This window comes from Oncorhynchus masou, chromosome 5 (assembly GCF_036934945.1).
Source record: "Oncorhynchus masou masou isolate Uvic2021 chromosome 5, UVic_Omas_1.1, whole genome shotgun sequence".
In the NCBI taxonomy this organism is placed as follows: Eukaryota; Metazoa; Chordata; class Actinopteri; order Salmoniformes; family Salmonidae; genus Oncorhynchus; species Oncorhynchus masou.
The window spans coordinates 29,286,812-29,301,443 of NC_088216.1; the positions used below are offsets into that span (position 1 = coordinate 29,286,812).

The following is a 14,632-nucleotide window of genomic DNA, read 5'->3' on the forward strand; positions in this document are numbered from 1 at the left end:
GATGATCTAGTTTAACCCTCACACAGTGGTGTTAGGAAACCCCTTGTTTACAGGCCACATCAGGCCTGCAAGTCACATTATGCTGGCTTGCAAAGTGATGTTTAATTCCTATTGGAATCCAGCTAGAGTTGGAATTTTTATTCACCCGCAAGTTGCATTCAGAATGACTGTTAGTTTAGTTTATTAATTCGGCCATTTTAAAAAACAAGCACACATAAAACTTAAAAGCCATACATGCACATGAATAAAATCATCGAGGATAACGCACAATAAAGTCTGGGACTTATTTCCATTGTGGTCCTCTTGAGACAAGATGGCTAGACAAGATCAAACACTGTACGGCAGTGAAATAATAAAACAAAAACAGAGAAGAAGAACATCTATCTCATCATTCCAGTTACATCATAAGGGTTATTCATATGGGCACAGAAGACATCAAACATATTTTTATTTTTAAATCTGTCCAGAGAGGATGTTGTCCAGAGGAGATTTCATTTAAAAAAACTACCGTAACCATTTAAACCAGAACAAGCATTTCAGTAATAGGTGCAATAAATCAAATGAACTGATTGTATTATTTGTTTTAAATGTACTGTCAGGTTCGATCCTTGGCTGTATCACAACCGGACGTGATAGGGAGTGCCATAGGTCAGCGCACAATTGGCCCAGCGTCGTCCGGGTTAGGGGAGGGTTTGGCTGCGGGGGCTTTCCTTGGCTCATTGCATTCTAGCGACTCCTTGTGGTGGGCTGGGCACCTGCTGGCTGACCTCGTTGTTAGGTGAATGGTGTTTCCTCTGACACGGTGCGGCTGGCTTCCAGGTTTAAGTGAGCGGGTGTTAAGAAGCGCAGCTTGGCGAGTCATGTTTCAGAGGACACGTCACTCGACCTTCGCCTCCCGAGCCCATTGGGGAGTTGCAGCGATGAGACAAGATCGAAATTGGGGAGAAAAAGGGGATAACATACTAAATAAATAAAAATGTACTGTATGTTATGTCGTGTCTTTGCCGGATTAAGTGATATGACATGCTATTCTATAAAATAATTTACTTGTAATTAACATTACCTGATTAAACTAAGTCGGGGCACCACGAAATACTGTTTATAGAGCTGTTATCTTCCGAATAAACTCTTAAAGACCTGGTAATCTTTTACCTCAATAGCAGTCAATCATTAATCATCACCATATTCAGTCTCATCTGAACGTTGTAAATTCTTCACGAACCCTGGCTAACAAGTTGAATCAGCAATACAAAATTTGGTTTGATTATTTATTTACTAAATACCTAAATAATCACACAGAACTACATATACACAGGATGGATCATACATTGATTACTAATTATGTCATACAAGAAAACGTCCCTGGTGGACGGAACCAATATGACGGCTGGTTACACAAAGAAAGGGGGTTGGGTTTGAATGAAAGCATGGGAAGACTGAGGAACAAAAAGTGTGGGTCTCTATCGGACCAAATGCAGTTTTGCTATCTTAAATACAGAATCTTATGCATTCTAAAAAAAAACGCCCATTTGGAAAAGGAAAATGCAAGAAATATTTACTCTGAGCTGCGCTTCGATAGGTTGGTCGTAGATGGGATCTCTTTTGTCCTTTGAAGAATATGTCTTGTGGTAGAACAGATACGTTGTTGTAGTCGTGTGGTAGAACGGATACGTTGTAGAATCCTGTCTTTCTGAAGAGGTTGTCCATCCTATCCTAGCCCACTTTTACAGCTGCTGCTGCTAACTCAACGTCTAGGAGGTATCACTTCTTTAGTGAATAAGAGTTCAAAGTTCATACCAAGTTGCCATACTTTAAGCTCATGCTATATTCTGGCTGGTGTAGTCGAAATTCATCCTTACAGTGTGTCGATTGTCACTTCCACATTGAAATTCACCTTTTTAACGTATGGACAGCAGTCCTCACGTCACCGGGAACACGATGCTAATTTCATTAGGTTATTGTTGTTCAACCAGAGCTCACGCTGAGGTTGGCTTAGTTGTGTAGTTAATATTAGCCCTTTTAACGTATGGACAGCAGTCCTCACGTCCTCGGGAACACAAAGTTACATTTTCATAAAGGGGCTTATGTAGTGGTGGGAGAGAAGGGCTTGTTTCATAGTTTACAACCAATGTCTGTTCACTTGGGCGGGGCCACTGAGTGAGCAGAGGTTTTACTTTATGAAAACCATTCTCTCATTTAGAAGCTAAAATTACATTTCATCTTTTCACAAATAGTTTCATATTTAAACATTTAAATTGCACAACAATTCCATGATATTACACAATATTTCCAAGATACAGTTTGTCATCCTATTATCAGTAATAATGTCTCAGATGACAACGGATCTGACATCATATTCTTTAAGTACCAACGCATATTTTCAGCTGGTTGGATTACCGAAATATGGTTCTGTTCCCCTCCCCTTTTGATGTTACCAGACTCTCTCCATGTTAACAAAGGGCTTCCAAAATTCCCATCTGTAGAGTAGAGAGAGGAAAGGGAGGAGGGTATGTATGGGGGTCATAAACCTCGCCAACAGGGCAACGTCATGACAGTTATTTATCTTTGTGTAGTTAATCGATCAATGTACATGCAAACACAGATGTTAAAAACAATCCTAAAAATGTGCAGTAGAGCATGCTGGCAAATATTATAATAATGGGTGTGGTTTTGATAGGACTGTTTTACTCGCCACAGTGTAAAACAATAACTCTGGTTAGCACTGGGGGGGTTATTGTACACCACTTAGTGTAAATTTCACATGTACAGAGTGACTGTAACTCCTGAATCAACACTAGAAATGTTACATTAAGTGGTGTATTAAAGTATTGAGATGTCAGCTTTTTTGAGATGCACCCTTTTTAAAGATTATTGCAGTGTTATCACCCCTCTGTCATCAATTCAGGTGTTCCGTCCCAAATGGCACCCTATTCCCTACATAGTGCACTAATTTTGACCAGGGCTGGTCGAAAGTAGTGCACTAAGTAGGGAATAAAGTGCTATTTGGGATGTACCCTGTGTGGATAAACAGAGCGAATATCATCCACTTTTTCGAGATCCAAATGTGATGACATGCAGAAGATGGGGAGCTGTGGCACTGTACTACAATGCCATCTAGTGTAGAAAGACAAGTCAGGGCTTCATCTATAGAAGCACCATTCAGTGTCACTGAAAACACGTTATTTCATCTACTTTGTGATCATTCTATATTTACCATGTTAGACTAAAAAAAACAGTCTCAACAAAGACATTCAAATATTTGTCCAAAACATATCAACTGTGGACCATGGAGGAAAAAACATTCATCTTGGGTGAAATATCAAACTTTCAACTGAGTGATTATTACAATGAGATCTTTTTACACAGAAAAGTTATGTCTCTCAGCTGAGTCCGTCTTCATCTGTGACGCCTCAGTCCTAGCCTCTGGGTGACAGGAGAACTGAGGAAGGTCAGAGGATACTCACACTAAACTCTAACACTAATGTTGAAACATGTTTAGCATAAACCTGCCGTGCATGTACACACACACACACACACACATCAGTGCCACCGTGGGGACATTGTGGCCCTCTGTCAGCGCCACCGTGGGGACATTGTGGCTCTCTGTCAGCGCCACCGTGGGGACATTGTGGCTCTCTGTCAGCGCCACCGTGGGGACATTGTGGCTCTCTGTCAGCGCCACCGTGGGGACATTGTGGCCCTCTGTCAGCGCCACCCTGGGGACATTGTGGCCCTCTGTCAGCGCCACCGTGGGGACATTGTGGCTCTCTGTCAGCGCCACCGTGGGGACATTGTGGCTCTCTGTCAGCGCCACCGTGGGGACATTGTGGCCCTCTGTCAGCGCCACCGTGGGGACATTGTGGCTCTCTGTCAGCGCCACCGTGGGGACATTGTGGCCCTCTGTCAGCGCCACCGTGGGGACATTGTGGCTCTCTGTCAGCGCCACCATGGGGACATTGTGGCCCTCTGTCAGCGCCACCGTGGGGACATTGTGGCCCTCTGTCAGCGCCACCGTGGGGACATTGTGGCCCTCTGTCAGCGCCACCGTGGGGACATTGTGGCCCTCTGTCAGCGCCACCGTGGCCGTCCATCTGGAATAGATGGTGATCAGCTTTCTGTTTACTTTCTCAACATCACCAGAAGGCACAGGTGAACTGAAGATTTCCAAACAGTCTGCCGAGGTGAGCTAACAGGTCTCAGAACAGTCTGCCGAGGTGAGCTAACAGGTCTCAGAACAGTCTGCCGAGGTGAGCTAACAGGTCTCCGAACAGTCTGCCGAGGTGAGCTAACAGGTCTCAGAACAGTCTGCCGAGGTGAGCTAACAGGTCTCAGAACAGTCTGCCGAGGTGAGCCAACAGGTCTCAGAACAGTCTGCCGAGGTGAGCTAACAGGTCTCAGAACAGTCTGCCGAGGGAGTGAGGGAATGAGGAGAGGGGGCAAGAAATAGAGGGGGATGAGGGAAGATAGGAAGAGAGAGGGATGGCTAAAGAAGAGGGCGGGTGCATTATTCAACTCTACTTCGCCCAAACCAGCTATTGATCAGGAATTCTGAGATAGAGGCCTCCCGAGTGCTCGAGGCGCTACTACAGACCTGGGTTCCTTCCCGGGCTGTGCCACAACCGGCCGTGACTGGGAGTCCCATAGGAAGGCACACTATTGGCCCAGCGTTGTCCGGGTTAGGGGAGGGTTCCGCTGGGGGGGGCTTTACTTGGCTCATCGCGCTCTAGCGACTCCTTGTGGCGGGCCGGGTTCCTGCAGGCTGACCCCGGTCGCCAGTTGAACAGTGTTTCCTCTGACAAATTGGTGCGGCGCGTGTTCAGGAGTGAGGTTAGGCGGGTCATGTTTCGGAGGACGCATAACTCCACCTTTGCCTCTCCTGAGCCCGTTGGGGAGAAAAATGAGAACGCTGAGATAGACCTCATTAGACAAGGACTATTATGATTACTATGGCCATGGATGGCCCTCTGTCTTCCTGAAAGGCCTTACATAACCCCACTGTATATCACTGTACGTGAAGGCCCTGAGACTATATGTTACAGGCTAACTAAAGCTACATACTTGAATGTAAGAACTTCCAGCAATGGGCCCATTGTGAAAGAGGGTAAGGTTGATTAACCATCAAGCTACCGACATATTTGACATCTATTACCAACTGGGGTAATTTTGACCCCAAGAAGAAACTATTGGGGAAATCAACAGTTGTAGCAAAGCATGACTCAAACAGACTTATTTTTGCAAAATTACACAAATTAGCACATTCTGTCAAATAAAAATACACATTTTTCCTTTTTTTAACGTGAACCTTGTTTTCTAAAGTACACTCTACATTAGTACTATGCTGAATAAAAATATAAATGCAACATGTAAAGATCCTATGTGTCATGAGCTAAAATAAAAGATCCCAGAAATTTTCCATACACACAAAATATGTATTTCTTTCAAATCTTGGGCACAAATTTGTTTACATCCCTGTTAGTGATCAATTTGAAGTAAATATCAGCCTGTAATATTTATGTGGTAAAAAATCTTCCTTTAAGGGGGCATTACACCAACATTTGAAATTCTTAATTTTACTGGCAAAAAGTGATTCAATTCACTTTAAGAAAGTGATCCTGAGAGACATTGACCAAAAACATGCCTTCATTTTCTTTATTTACTTACCCCACAGCTAGCATCAGCATCGCTTCTAGTGAAACAATATCATAACAAGTTGCACATAGAATATTGGAGGATATTATAGGAATTTGGGTATTTATACAACAGTGCCGTTCAAGATGAGGGAGGACATTTATTTTTCATGAGCATGGCCTTATTTCTATTACAGCATATTGGATGACTGTCATTCATATTCCATTCACCCAGTTCAGTGTAACAGCAATAGGTTTAGGCTACTATATGATACTAAAATTTTCCCTGTACCCATCATGACGTTGCTACAACCTAGCCTATGAATGAACGTTTAGATGACAGATAGTAACACATTCAATACTGCCTGGCAGAATCTTGCCTGCATCTAGCTGATCTAGGGTGTAATCATTAGTCCAACAGTTGCAAACAAGAGTTTCTATTTGACAAATTCAAGTGTGTGTATCCCTGTTTCGTTCCGTTTGCTTCCGTTTATGAAACATTTCAACAGAATTGGTGGAATGAATTCACCCTTGATTCACCCACGCGTAAACACAGTTCACTTTCATAGCAGCCATGTTGTATTCCTTCTTACATCTATGTGCTCTCCTCCTCTTACCTTTTCCCTTCACTTGTGGACTTCAATGCACAACACATCAGCTGTATGTCACCTGGCGAAAAAACCTTTCCAAGCCAAACCATATCATAACCGTTACACACAGTCTACATCGTTGTCACCATATTAGCTAAAGTAACATCATAGTCAACATAGCTAATAGAACTAATGTGTCAGTAAACCCACTACCATCATGCAGTAAGTAACATTACAGTGTATAGTCAATAAGCAGTTTAGCTCGGGCCCTGGCAATAAATTTGTAAAACCAAAAGCTTACCTTGACTTGGAAGAGTTTCAGTGTTGTGTTGGATAGTCACAGCCAGCTAGCTTAATTTTCTAGCTAAGTAAGTGAAACTGAAGGTGACAAGAAATGATGAAATATCTCTCTTGCTTCTCCTTCATTTTGGGAGAAATTCATGTCCTCTGGTTGTTGTCATAATTACTGTTTAAGTCTATGGAAGGGGGTGAGAACCATGAGCCTCCTAGGTTAATCCAGGTGAAAGCCATGATCGCTTATTGTCACTTAAAATGACCCCATGTCTCTCGTGTGGCTCAGTTGCTAGAGCATGGCACTTGCAACGCCAGGGTTGTGGGTGTGATTCCCATGGAGGACCAGTATGACTCAATATTAGGAAGGTGTCCTTCACTTTTGGTATACTAAGTGTATTTATCAAATTACTATAGGCGGAATTAGGTGTTTGTGGTTGGGGTCAAGACCCCAAAGGACCAGAATTGGGTTTTCTTTTTTAAGTTCATATTGATAGAGAAATGATAAAGATTTGTTAAGAAAAGGTTGATTGACAAAGTTATGAAAATGATGAAGAATTTAATTAATAAACTACCTTTGGGCTATGATTTTTTTAAATGACCCCAGTCGGTAGCTTGACGTAGGTTAAGTGCATTACGAAGTGACTCACTGATAACAAATCCAAATGGTGCGTGCATAACAATTGACTGTTTTGGGAATTGTGAAATGATTGACAGCCTCATTTCATTATTCCAAAACGGTCCATAGGAAATTACAACATCAACCAAATAGCACTCACTTCTAATCCACACAGACACCCAGACTTTGTGTGTACCACATAATTAAATGGCACAAACCATAGCTACAATATAATAATGTTATATCAGGTTAGCCATTCCCTCTCATACCTTGGGAACTTGGCAGAAAACAGTTTGATCTGTTTCCTTTGTTTTTCTATTCCTCTGTTTCCTATCCCTCTTGTTAGTGAGAGAGAGAGAGAGCAGTAGACAGACAGCCAGACAGACAGCCAGCATAATAGTTTCAGAGTACTGCCCTGTCTCCAACATGATGCACATCAGCACACGGGCAAATGAAATCGCCTGGGTGAATCATGAGCCTGTGTATCCTAAGCTGAAATGCACAGAGAGATTTCTATTGAGATTTCTATTGGCCCGAGCGATGCCTCCTGCTTTGTTAGAACATTGGAATACAATTAATGTCCTGCGTTTTATAGTGTGTAATACAACTGAGGAAATTAAGAAAAAAACTTGATGCATATAGAATGTTGTGAACAAAATGTTTGTTTGTTTTTGTGTGTGTGTGTGTGTGTGTGTGTGTGTGTGTGTGTGTGTGTGTGTGTGTGTGTGTGTGTGTGTGTGTGTGTGTGTGTGCGTGCGTGCGTGCGTGCGTTCATCCGTGCCTCCTTCCCTCTGCCTTTCCTGTCTGTTGCCCGGGCAATTATCAAAAAGCTCATTTGTATCAAGGTATAACAGCTTGGGTACCTGCTTGAAATATTTAAAAAGAGCATCTTGCTTTTAATCATTGGTGTACCTCTACAGGATTCAAGCTGATTCAACTCAGGGGAGTGGAGACTCAGCCCTTTGAAAATCAGGCTCCCACTTCAACCCCTTCGTCTTCAAACCTCCAAAACACTATGACTAAATAATAGCACATCACTGAGTCTCTCTGTAGCAGGACTTTTTCAAAGGCAATCGCCCACCGAGGGTAATCTTTCCTGCATGGTTTTATGTCAATGGTCGAGGGAAACGTCACCACGTTTAACGAATATGAGGTTAAAGAGTGGTGAAGTTTCCCTTCAAAAGATCCTAAATGTTGCAACTTGACACTTTTTCCTGTATGGTGGAGGTGTCCATCATTAACAACACACAAGGCGACATTAGTGAAGTTTGAGTACAGAGTTCTGTTTCTAAGCAGCTTACCACAGCCTGAGGGATTGGTTTGTTCTCTTTATTCTCTCTTCCTTTGTTCCTTTCTTTCTTTCTCTCCTCCCCTCCTCTCCTCTGCTCCAAGCCCCGTCTAGACACTCACTATCTCCTCTGGCATCATAGGGGGAAGCCATCTCTATACCCAGGACCATACTGGACCTGAATGACACCCTATTCCCTCAACTCTTATAAAAATAAAAAAAGGATTCCAGAAAGGTTCTTCGGCTGTCCCCATAGAACTATTTTTGGTTCCATGTAAAACCCTTTTTGGTTCCAAGTAGAATCATTTTGGGTTCCATCTAGAACCCTCTGTAGGGTTCTACTGCACATGGAACCCAAAAGCATTCTACCTGGAACCAAAATGGTTCTACTTGCAACCAAAAAAGGTTCTTCAAATGGTTCTCCTACGGGGACAGCCGAAGAACCCTTTAAGGCTCTTTTTTTTAAGCATCTTTTTTTTCTAAGCGTGTAAATAATATGATTTTTAGGTGAGGTTTACCAGAAGAAAGTTCTACAAATTATTGGAGTCACTCCAACAAAATCAATGTCATTATTTGAGATAACTGGACATCATATTAGCTTCAAAAGAAGCCATCTTTAAGATATCCACTTGCACATAGCATTCTTGGAAGTGCTACGCTCACAGATGCAGTGCACTCTGAAAATATTCAGACCGCTTGACTTTTTCACATTTTGTTACGTTACAGCCTTATTCTAAAATTGATTAAATTGTTTTACCCCCTCACCAATCTACACATAATACACCACAGTGACAAAGCAAAAACAGGTTTTTAGAAATGTTAGCAAATTTATTAAAAATAAAAAACTGAAATATCAGCATTCAGACCCTTTTCTCAGTACTTTGTTGAAGCACCTTTAGCAGCGATTACAGCCTTGAGTCTTCTTGGGTATGCCGCTGCAAGCTTGGTACACCTGTATTTGGAGAGATTCTCCCATTCTTCACTGCAGATCCTCTCAAGCCCTGTCAGGTTGAATGGGGAGCGTCGCTGCACAACTATTTTCAGGTCTCTCCAGAGATGTTCGATTGGGGTTCAAGTCCGGGCTCTGGCTGGGCCACTCAAGGACTAACGTGTTAGTAAACCCGCTACAATCATACAGTAACGTTAGCGTATAGTCAGTAAGCAATTTAGCTGGTATACGCTCCCCATCCCAAAGCCACTCCTGCGTTGTCTTGGCTGTGTGTTTAGGGTCTTTGTCCTGTTGGAAGGTGAACATTCACCCCAGTCTGAGATCCTTAGCGCTCTGGAGCAAGTTTTCATCAAGTAACTCTCTGTACTTTGCTCTGTTCATCTTTCCCTCGGTCCTGATTAGTCTCCCAGTCCCTGCCCCTGAAAACATCCCCACAACATGATGCTGCCAATACCATGCTTCACCATAGAGATGGTATTGGCCAGGTGATGAGCGGTGCCTGGTTTCCTCCAGACATGACGCTTGGCATTCAGGCCAAAGTGTTCAATATTCGTTTCATCAGACCAGAGAATCTTGTTTCTCAAGGTCTGAGAGTCCTTTAGGTGCCTTTTGGCAATCTCCTAGCGAGCTGTCATGTGACTTTTACTGAGGAGTGGCTTCCGTCTGGCCACTGTACCATAAAGGCCTGACTGGTGGAGTGCTGCAGAGATGGTTGTCCTTCTGGAAGGTTCTCCCATCGCCACAGAGGTCACCTCCCTGACCAAGGCCCTTCTCCCCTGATTGCTCAGTTTGGCCAGGCGGCCAGCTCTAGGAAGTCTTGGGGGTTCCAAAATTCTCCCATTTAAAAAGGATGGAGGGCACCGTGTTCTTGTGGATCTTCAATGCTGCAGACATTATTTCGTACCCTTCCCCAGATCTCTGCCTCGACAAAATCCTGTCTCGGAGCTCTACGGACAATTCCCTCAACCTTATGGCTTGGTTTTTCCTCTGACATCTACTGTCAACAGTGGGACCTTAAATAGACAGGTGTGTGCCTTTCCAAATCATGTCAAATTGAATTTACCACAGGTGGACTCCAAACAAGTTGTAGGAACATCTCAAGGATAATACATGTAAACAGAATGCACCTTAGCTCCATTTTGAGTCACATAGCAAAGAGTCTAAATACTTATGTAAATAAGATAATGGTTTTTTTTTCAAACAATTCTAAAAAATTGTTTTTCCTTTGTCATTATGGGGTATTGTGTTTAGATTAATGAGGGAAAAAATATTTCATCAATTTTAGAAAAAGGCTGTAACTGAACAAAATGTGTAAAAAGTCAAGGGGTCTGAATACTTTCCGAATGCACTATACATTTGTATGTAACACGTCATACTGATACCAAGGAGGCCTATGATTGAAACAGATGGCACCCAAGCCATTTCAGTTCAAGCTCATTGCCGACCAGCGTAATCCCCTTGGAGGGGGTTATGCAGATTGTCGCTAATATTGCTATCTGCATGAGTTCAAGATGCCAAAGACTAGCAGTAATGAAAATAACCTTTTGCTGTTCCCTCTTCATTGTCTCACACATTACATTTCTGTTTTTTCTGGTCTTTGTCTTTCCCTCTGTGCAATACAAAGTTAGCTATTAAGAGGAAAGTGATGAACTAACACCACAAGGCTTTCTCTAATGCTCTATGTTCTAAAACTGTAATCATACTGAGATAAACCCACTAACACACTTACAAAGAGAAAACAACTCAACCCTGAGTACCTTCATGTCCTATCTAAACAACACTGACATGTCTCCCACTGTAATGTCTCCCCACAGAGGATGTCCCCACTCCCATTCACTGGAGCAGTTCAGGATATGCTTCAACCCCATCAAGTGGCCCATTTCTCTCTCTCTCTCACACACACACACAGACACACACACACACACACACACACAGGAAGTGAATCAGAGAGCGGCTGGGGGCTTTCTTTCAAAGGGATGGGACATAAACGACAGCGAGGTAGCCAAGCCCAGCAGGCTCTCTCTCGCTCTGTGTGTCTGTGAGAGGGAAACGCTCTGCAAAAGGCGAAAAAAAAGGGAAACGCCCAGACCTTAAAGAGACTGTTCACCCCCTGAAATTACAATAAAATTGGACATAACTCTCAAAAGTGGTCTAAAGTCTGCAGACCACAATTCCAATAAATGGGAGTTGGAGGTTTGATGACAAGCTTAAATTCAGCCGTGAATTATCTACACTCTTTTTTTGTGAATTAATCCCACATTTTTTGGTAAAATTATGGTCATTTTCTGACCATTTCTACACTGAAGAAAAATATAAAACGCAACATATTGGTACCATGTTTCATGAGCTGAAATAAAAGATCCCAGAAATGTTCCATACACATAAAAACCTTATTTAACTCAAATTTTGTGTACAAATTTGTTTACATCCTTGTTAGTGAGCATTTCTCCTTTGCCAAGATCATCCATCCACCTGACAGGTGTGGCATATCAAGAAGCTGATTAAACAGCAGGATCATTACATAGGTACACCTTGTGCTGGGGACAATAAAAGGCCACTCTAAAATGTCACAAGTTTTGAAGGAGTGTGCAAATGGCATGCTGACTGTCCATCAGAGCTGTTGCCAGAGAATTGAATGTTCATTTCCATACCATAACCTGCCTCCAACGTCGTTTTAGAGAATTTGTCAGCACGTTCAACTGGCCTCACAACCGCAGACCGTGTATATGGTGTCGTGTAAGCGAGTGGTTTGCTGAATGCCCCATGGTGGCGGTGGGGTTATGGTATGGGCAGGCATAAGCTACGGACAACGAACACAATTGCATATTTTTCAATGGCAATTTGAATGCACAGAGATATTGTGACGAGATCCTGGGGCCCATTGTAGTGCCATTCATCTGCTGCCATCACCTCATGTTTCAGCATGATAATGCACGCCCCATGTAGCAAATATATGTACACTATTCCAGGAAGCTGAAAATGTCCCAGTTCATGTTCCAGTCATGTCACCAATTGAGCATGTTTGGAATGCTCTGGATCGACGTATGTTCCATTTCCCGCCAATGTCCAGCAACTTCGCACAGCCATTAAAGAGGAGTGGGACATCACTCCACAGGCCACAATCAACAGCCTGATCAACTTTATGCAAAGGAGAGGTGTTGTGCTGCATGAGGGAAATGGTGGTCACACCAGATACTGACTGGTTTTTTGATCCATGCCCCTACATTTTTTAAAAGGTATCTGTGACTAACAGACACATATCTGTATTCCCAGTCATGTGAAATTCATAGATTATGGCCTAATTAATGTATTTAAATTGACAGATTTCTTTATATGAACTGTAACTCAGTAAAATCTTAGAAATTGCTGCATGTTGCGTTTATTTATTTCAGTATATTTTCATTTTTTCTTCTTCAATGGGATATGGGTGTTTGGCTTATTAGATATCAGTTGTTATGTAGTATCTTTCTGATGTCGACTCGAGACCGATCATTGTCGTCGCTCATTGGTTAGTTGAATAGAAGGTGTGGTCTTGGTAGAAGATCTTGCGCTCTTGGCAAATCAATTCAGTTGAGAAGTGAAAGCTAATCGCACATCGAAAAACATCCTTCGTCAAGAAACGTGCAAGTTTATAAAATTCAACCTGTGGGGGAATCAACGACTTCTACAATGTGAACTTTGGGGAATTAAATCCTCGAGAAACGTGCAAAGGAAAAAGCTACTGAACTTACCCATTAAGAAGCACTCCAGTTGAAGTTTACATGAAAGTGATGTTCTAGAAAAAAAACACCAACGATAGCCATATTCTGCTGCGTGCCTCTTTAGTGTGTTTGTAGCCCGTTGTGGATTATTATGAGGCGCCATGGCGTGGTGTGACCGTGGGTGTCAGATACTGTTGACCATCGTGGGCGCTTTTGCAGCTTTCAGTCTGATGACAATAGCTATTGGGACCGACTACTGGCTCTATTCTCGGGCGTACATATGTAACGCCACCAATGTCACCACGGAGGACATGCAACCCAAGAAAACTAGAGGCGACCTGACGCACTCCGGGCTGTGGCGGATTTGTTGTATAGAAGGTACTTTGTCAGCTTTCTGGTCTTTTACTTTTGAGTTTTTCATTTGGTTAATATAGGAAAGTATCTGATGTATGAATCATTGTGCGTAAAAGTAGTACATGTTTAGTTTGTGACACCAGTTTTTAGTTAGCATACTGTATTATGATAAGACTTTGTTGGGGGCGTTTGAGGAAAAACAACTTTACCTATACTGAAATAAACTGTCCATGCACAGAGTGAAAAGCTGTTAGGACGTTTTGATAGGACAGAGGTCTTGGAACGCGTAGTGCAGCTGGAGATGTAGGCTATAATTGTGGGCGCGTTATACCATTATGTATCCCTGTGCGTAATGCAATGTATTCGACCTACTTTATGTTTTTGCTTCGGATATGACGTGACCTCGTTACCCTATACTGTACATGCATAATGCACGGCTGTATGGAAATGTGCAATAGAACTAGTTCATAGCCTACTCAACCCGTTTATAATCAATGGCTGCTACTTTTAGGAGTGCACAACTACGAGTTCAACTTCAGATTGTTTAGATGCGCTTCTCCAAACGCCGGTTCTTTGTCCATCCAGTTCAGTGTATGTGATGCTGTTGCTTGGCAACTACACCTAAGACATTGCTATGGAAACACGGGTGAGATTTAGAAATAGAGTTATGTGCAAATAGGTTTAACTTTGATCAAATTCAAATCCATGTATGTTTTTCACCGACACGAGATCGAACGAATATATACATTGCTTTCTCGTTTCAACACAAGAGCTGGGTTGGGCTTTGCTAAAAGAGTTGCACAGCAATGAAATATTCAGTCAAATTAACGAATAATGTCTACCCATTTGAGCCAGGTGCTGAGCTTTGTATCTATCAATCTATCTATCTTAATCAATACGATCAATCTGTTAAATGGTGTCCTTCGATTTGGTCACATCCAGATCAATATAGCATATAAATGACATGATGGATAATTATTGGATTTTGGGACTCTACTTTTCCCTACCAAGCCCCAGTTGTTTACTATTCTCCATGATACAAAAGTGATTTGTTAGGTAAATATTATTTGGCGTTGTTTATTCTGTAGGCTAGTAAGTGAAGCATTGCATAAAACGCGTTTCTTCAAAGTCGAATCAAGTGCGCATGAAGTGTCTGAAAGTCGAGCCGGCTGATTTGGTGCTGATTTGGTGCTGTCCATTGTGCGTGGCGCTG

At 42.5% G+C, this 14,632-nt stretch overlaps 1 protein-coding gene across 1 annotated transcript in view; it reads left to right on the forward strand.

Moving 5' to 3' along the window:
- The first annotated feature begins 13,172 nt into the window (after window positions 1-13,172).
- The window catches only part of LOC135539358 (voltage-dependent calcium channel gamma-4 subunit-like), a 30,323-nt gene continuing 28,863 nt past the window's right edge, over window positions 13,173-14,632 (forward strand). Inside the window, exon 1 of the mRNA XM_064965187.1 lies at window positions 13,173-13,443. Within this exon, the coding sequence (XP_064821259.1) occupies window positions 13,227-13,443 (217 nt within the window). The 5' untranslated portion in view covers window positions 13,173-13,226. The remainder of the gene's footprint in view (window positions 13,444-14,632) is intronic.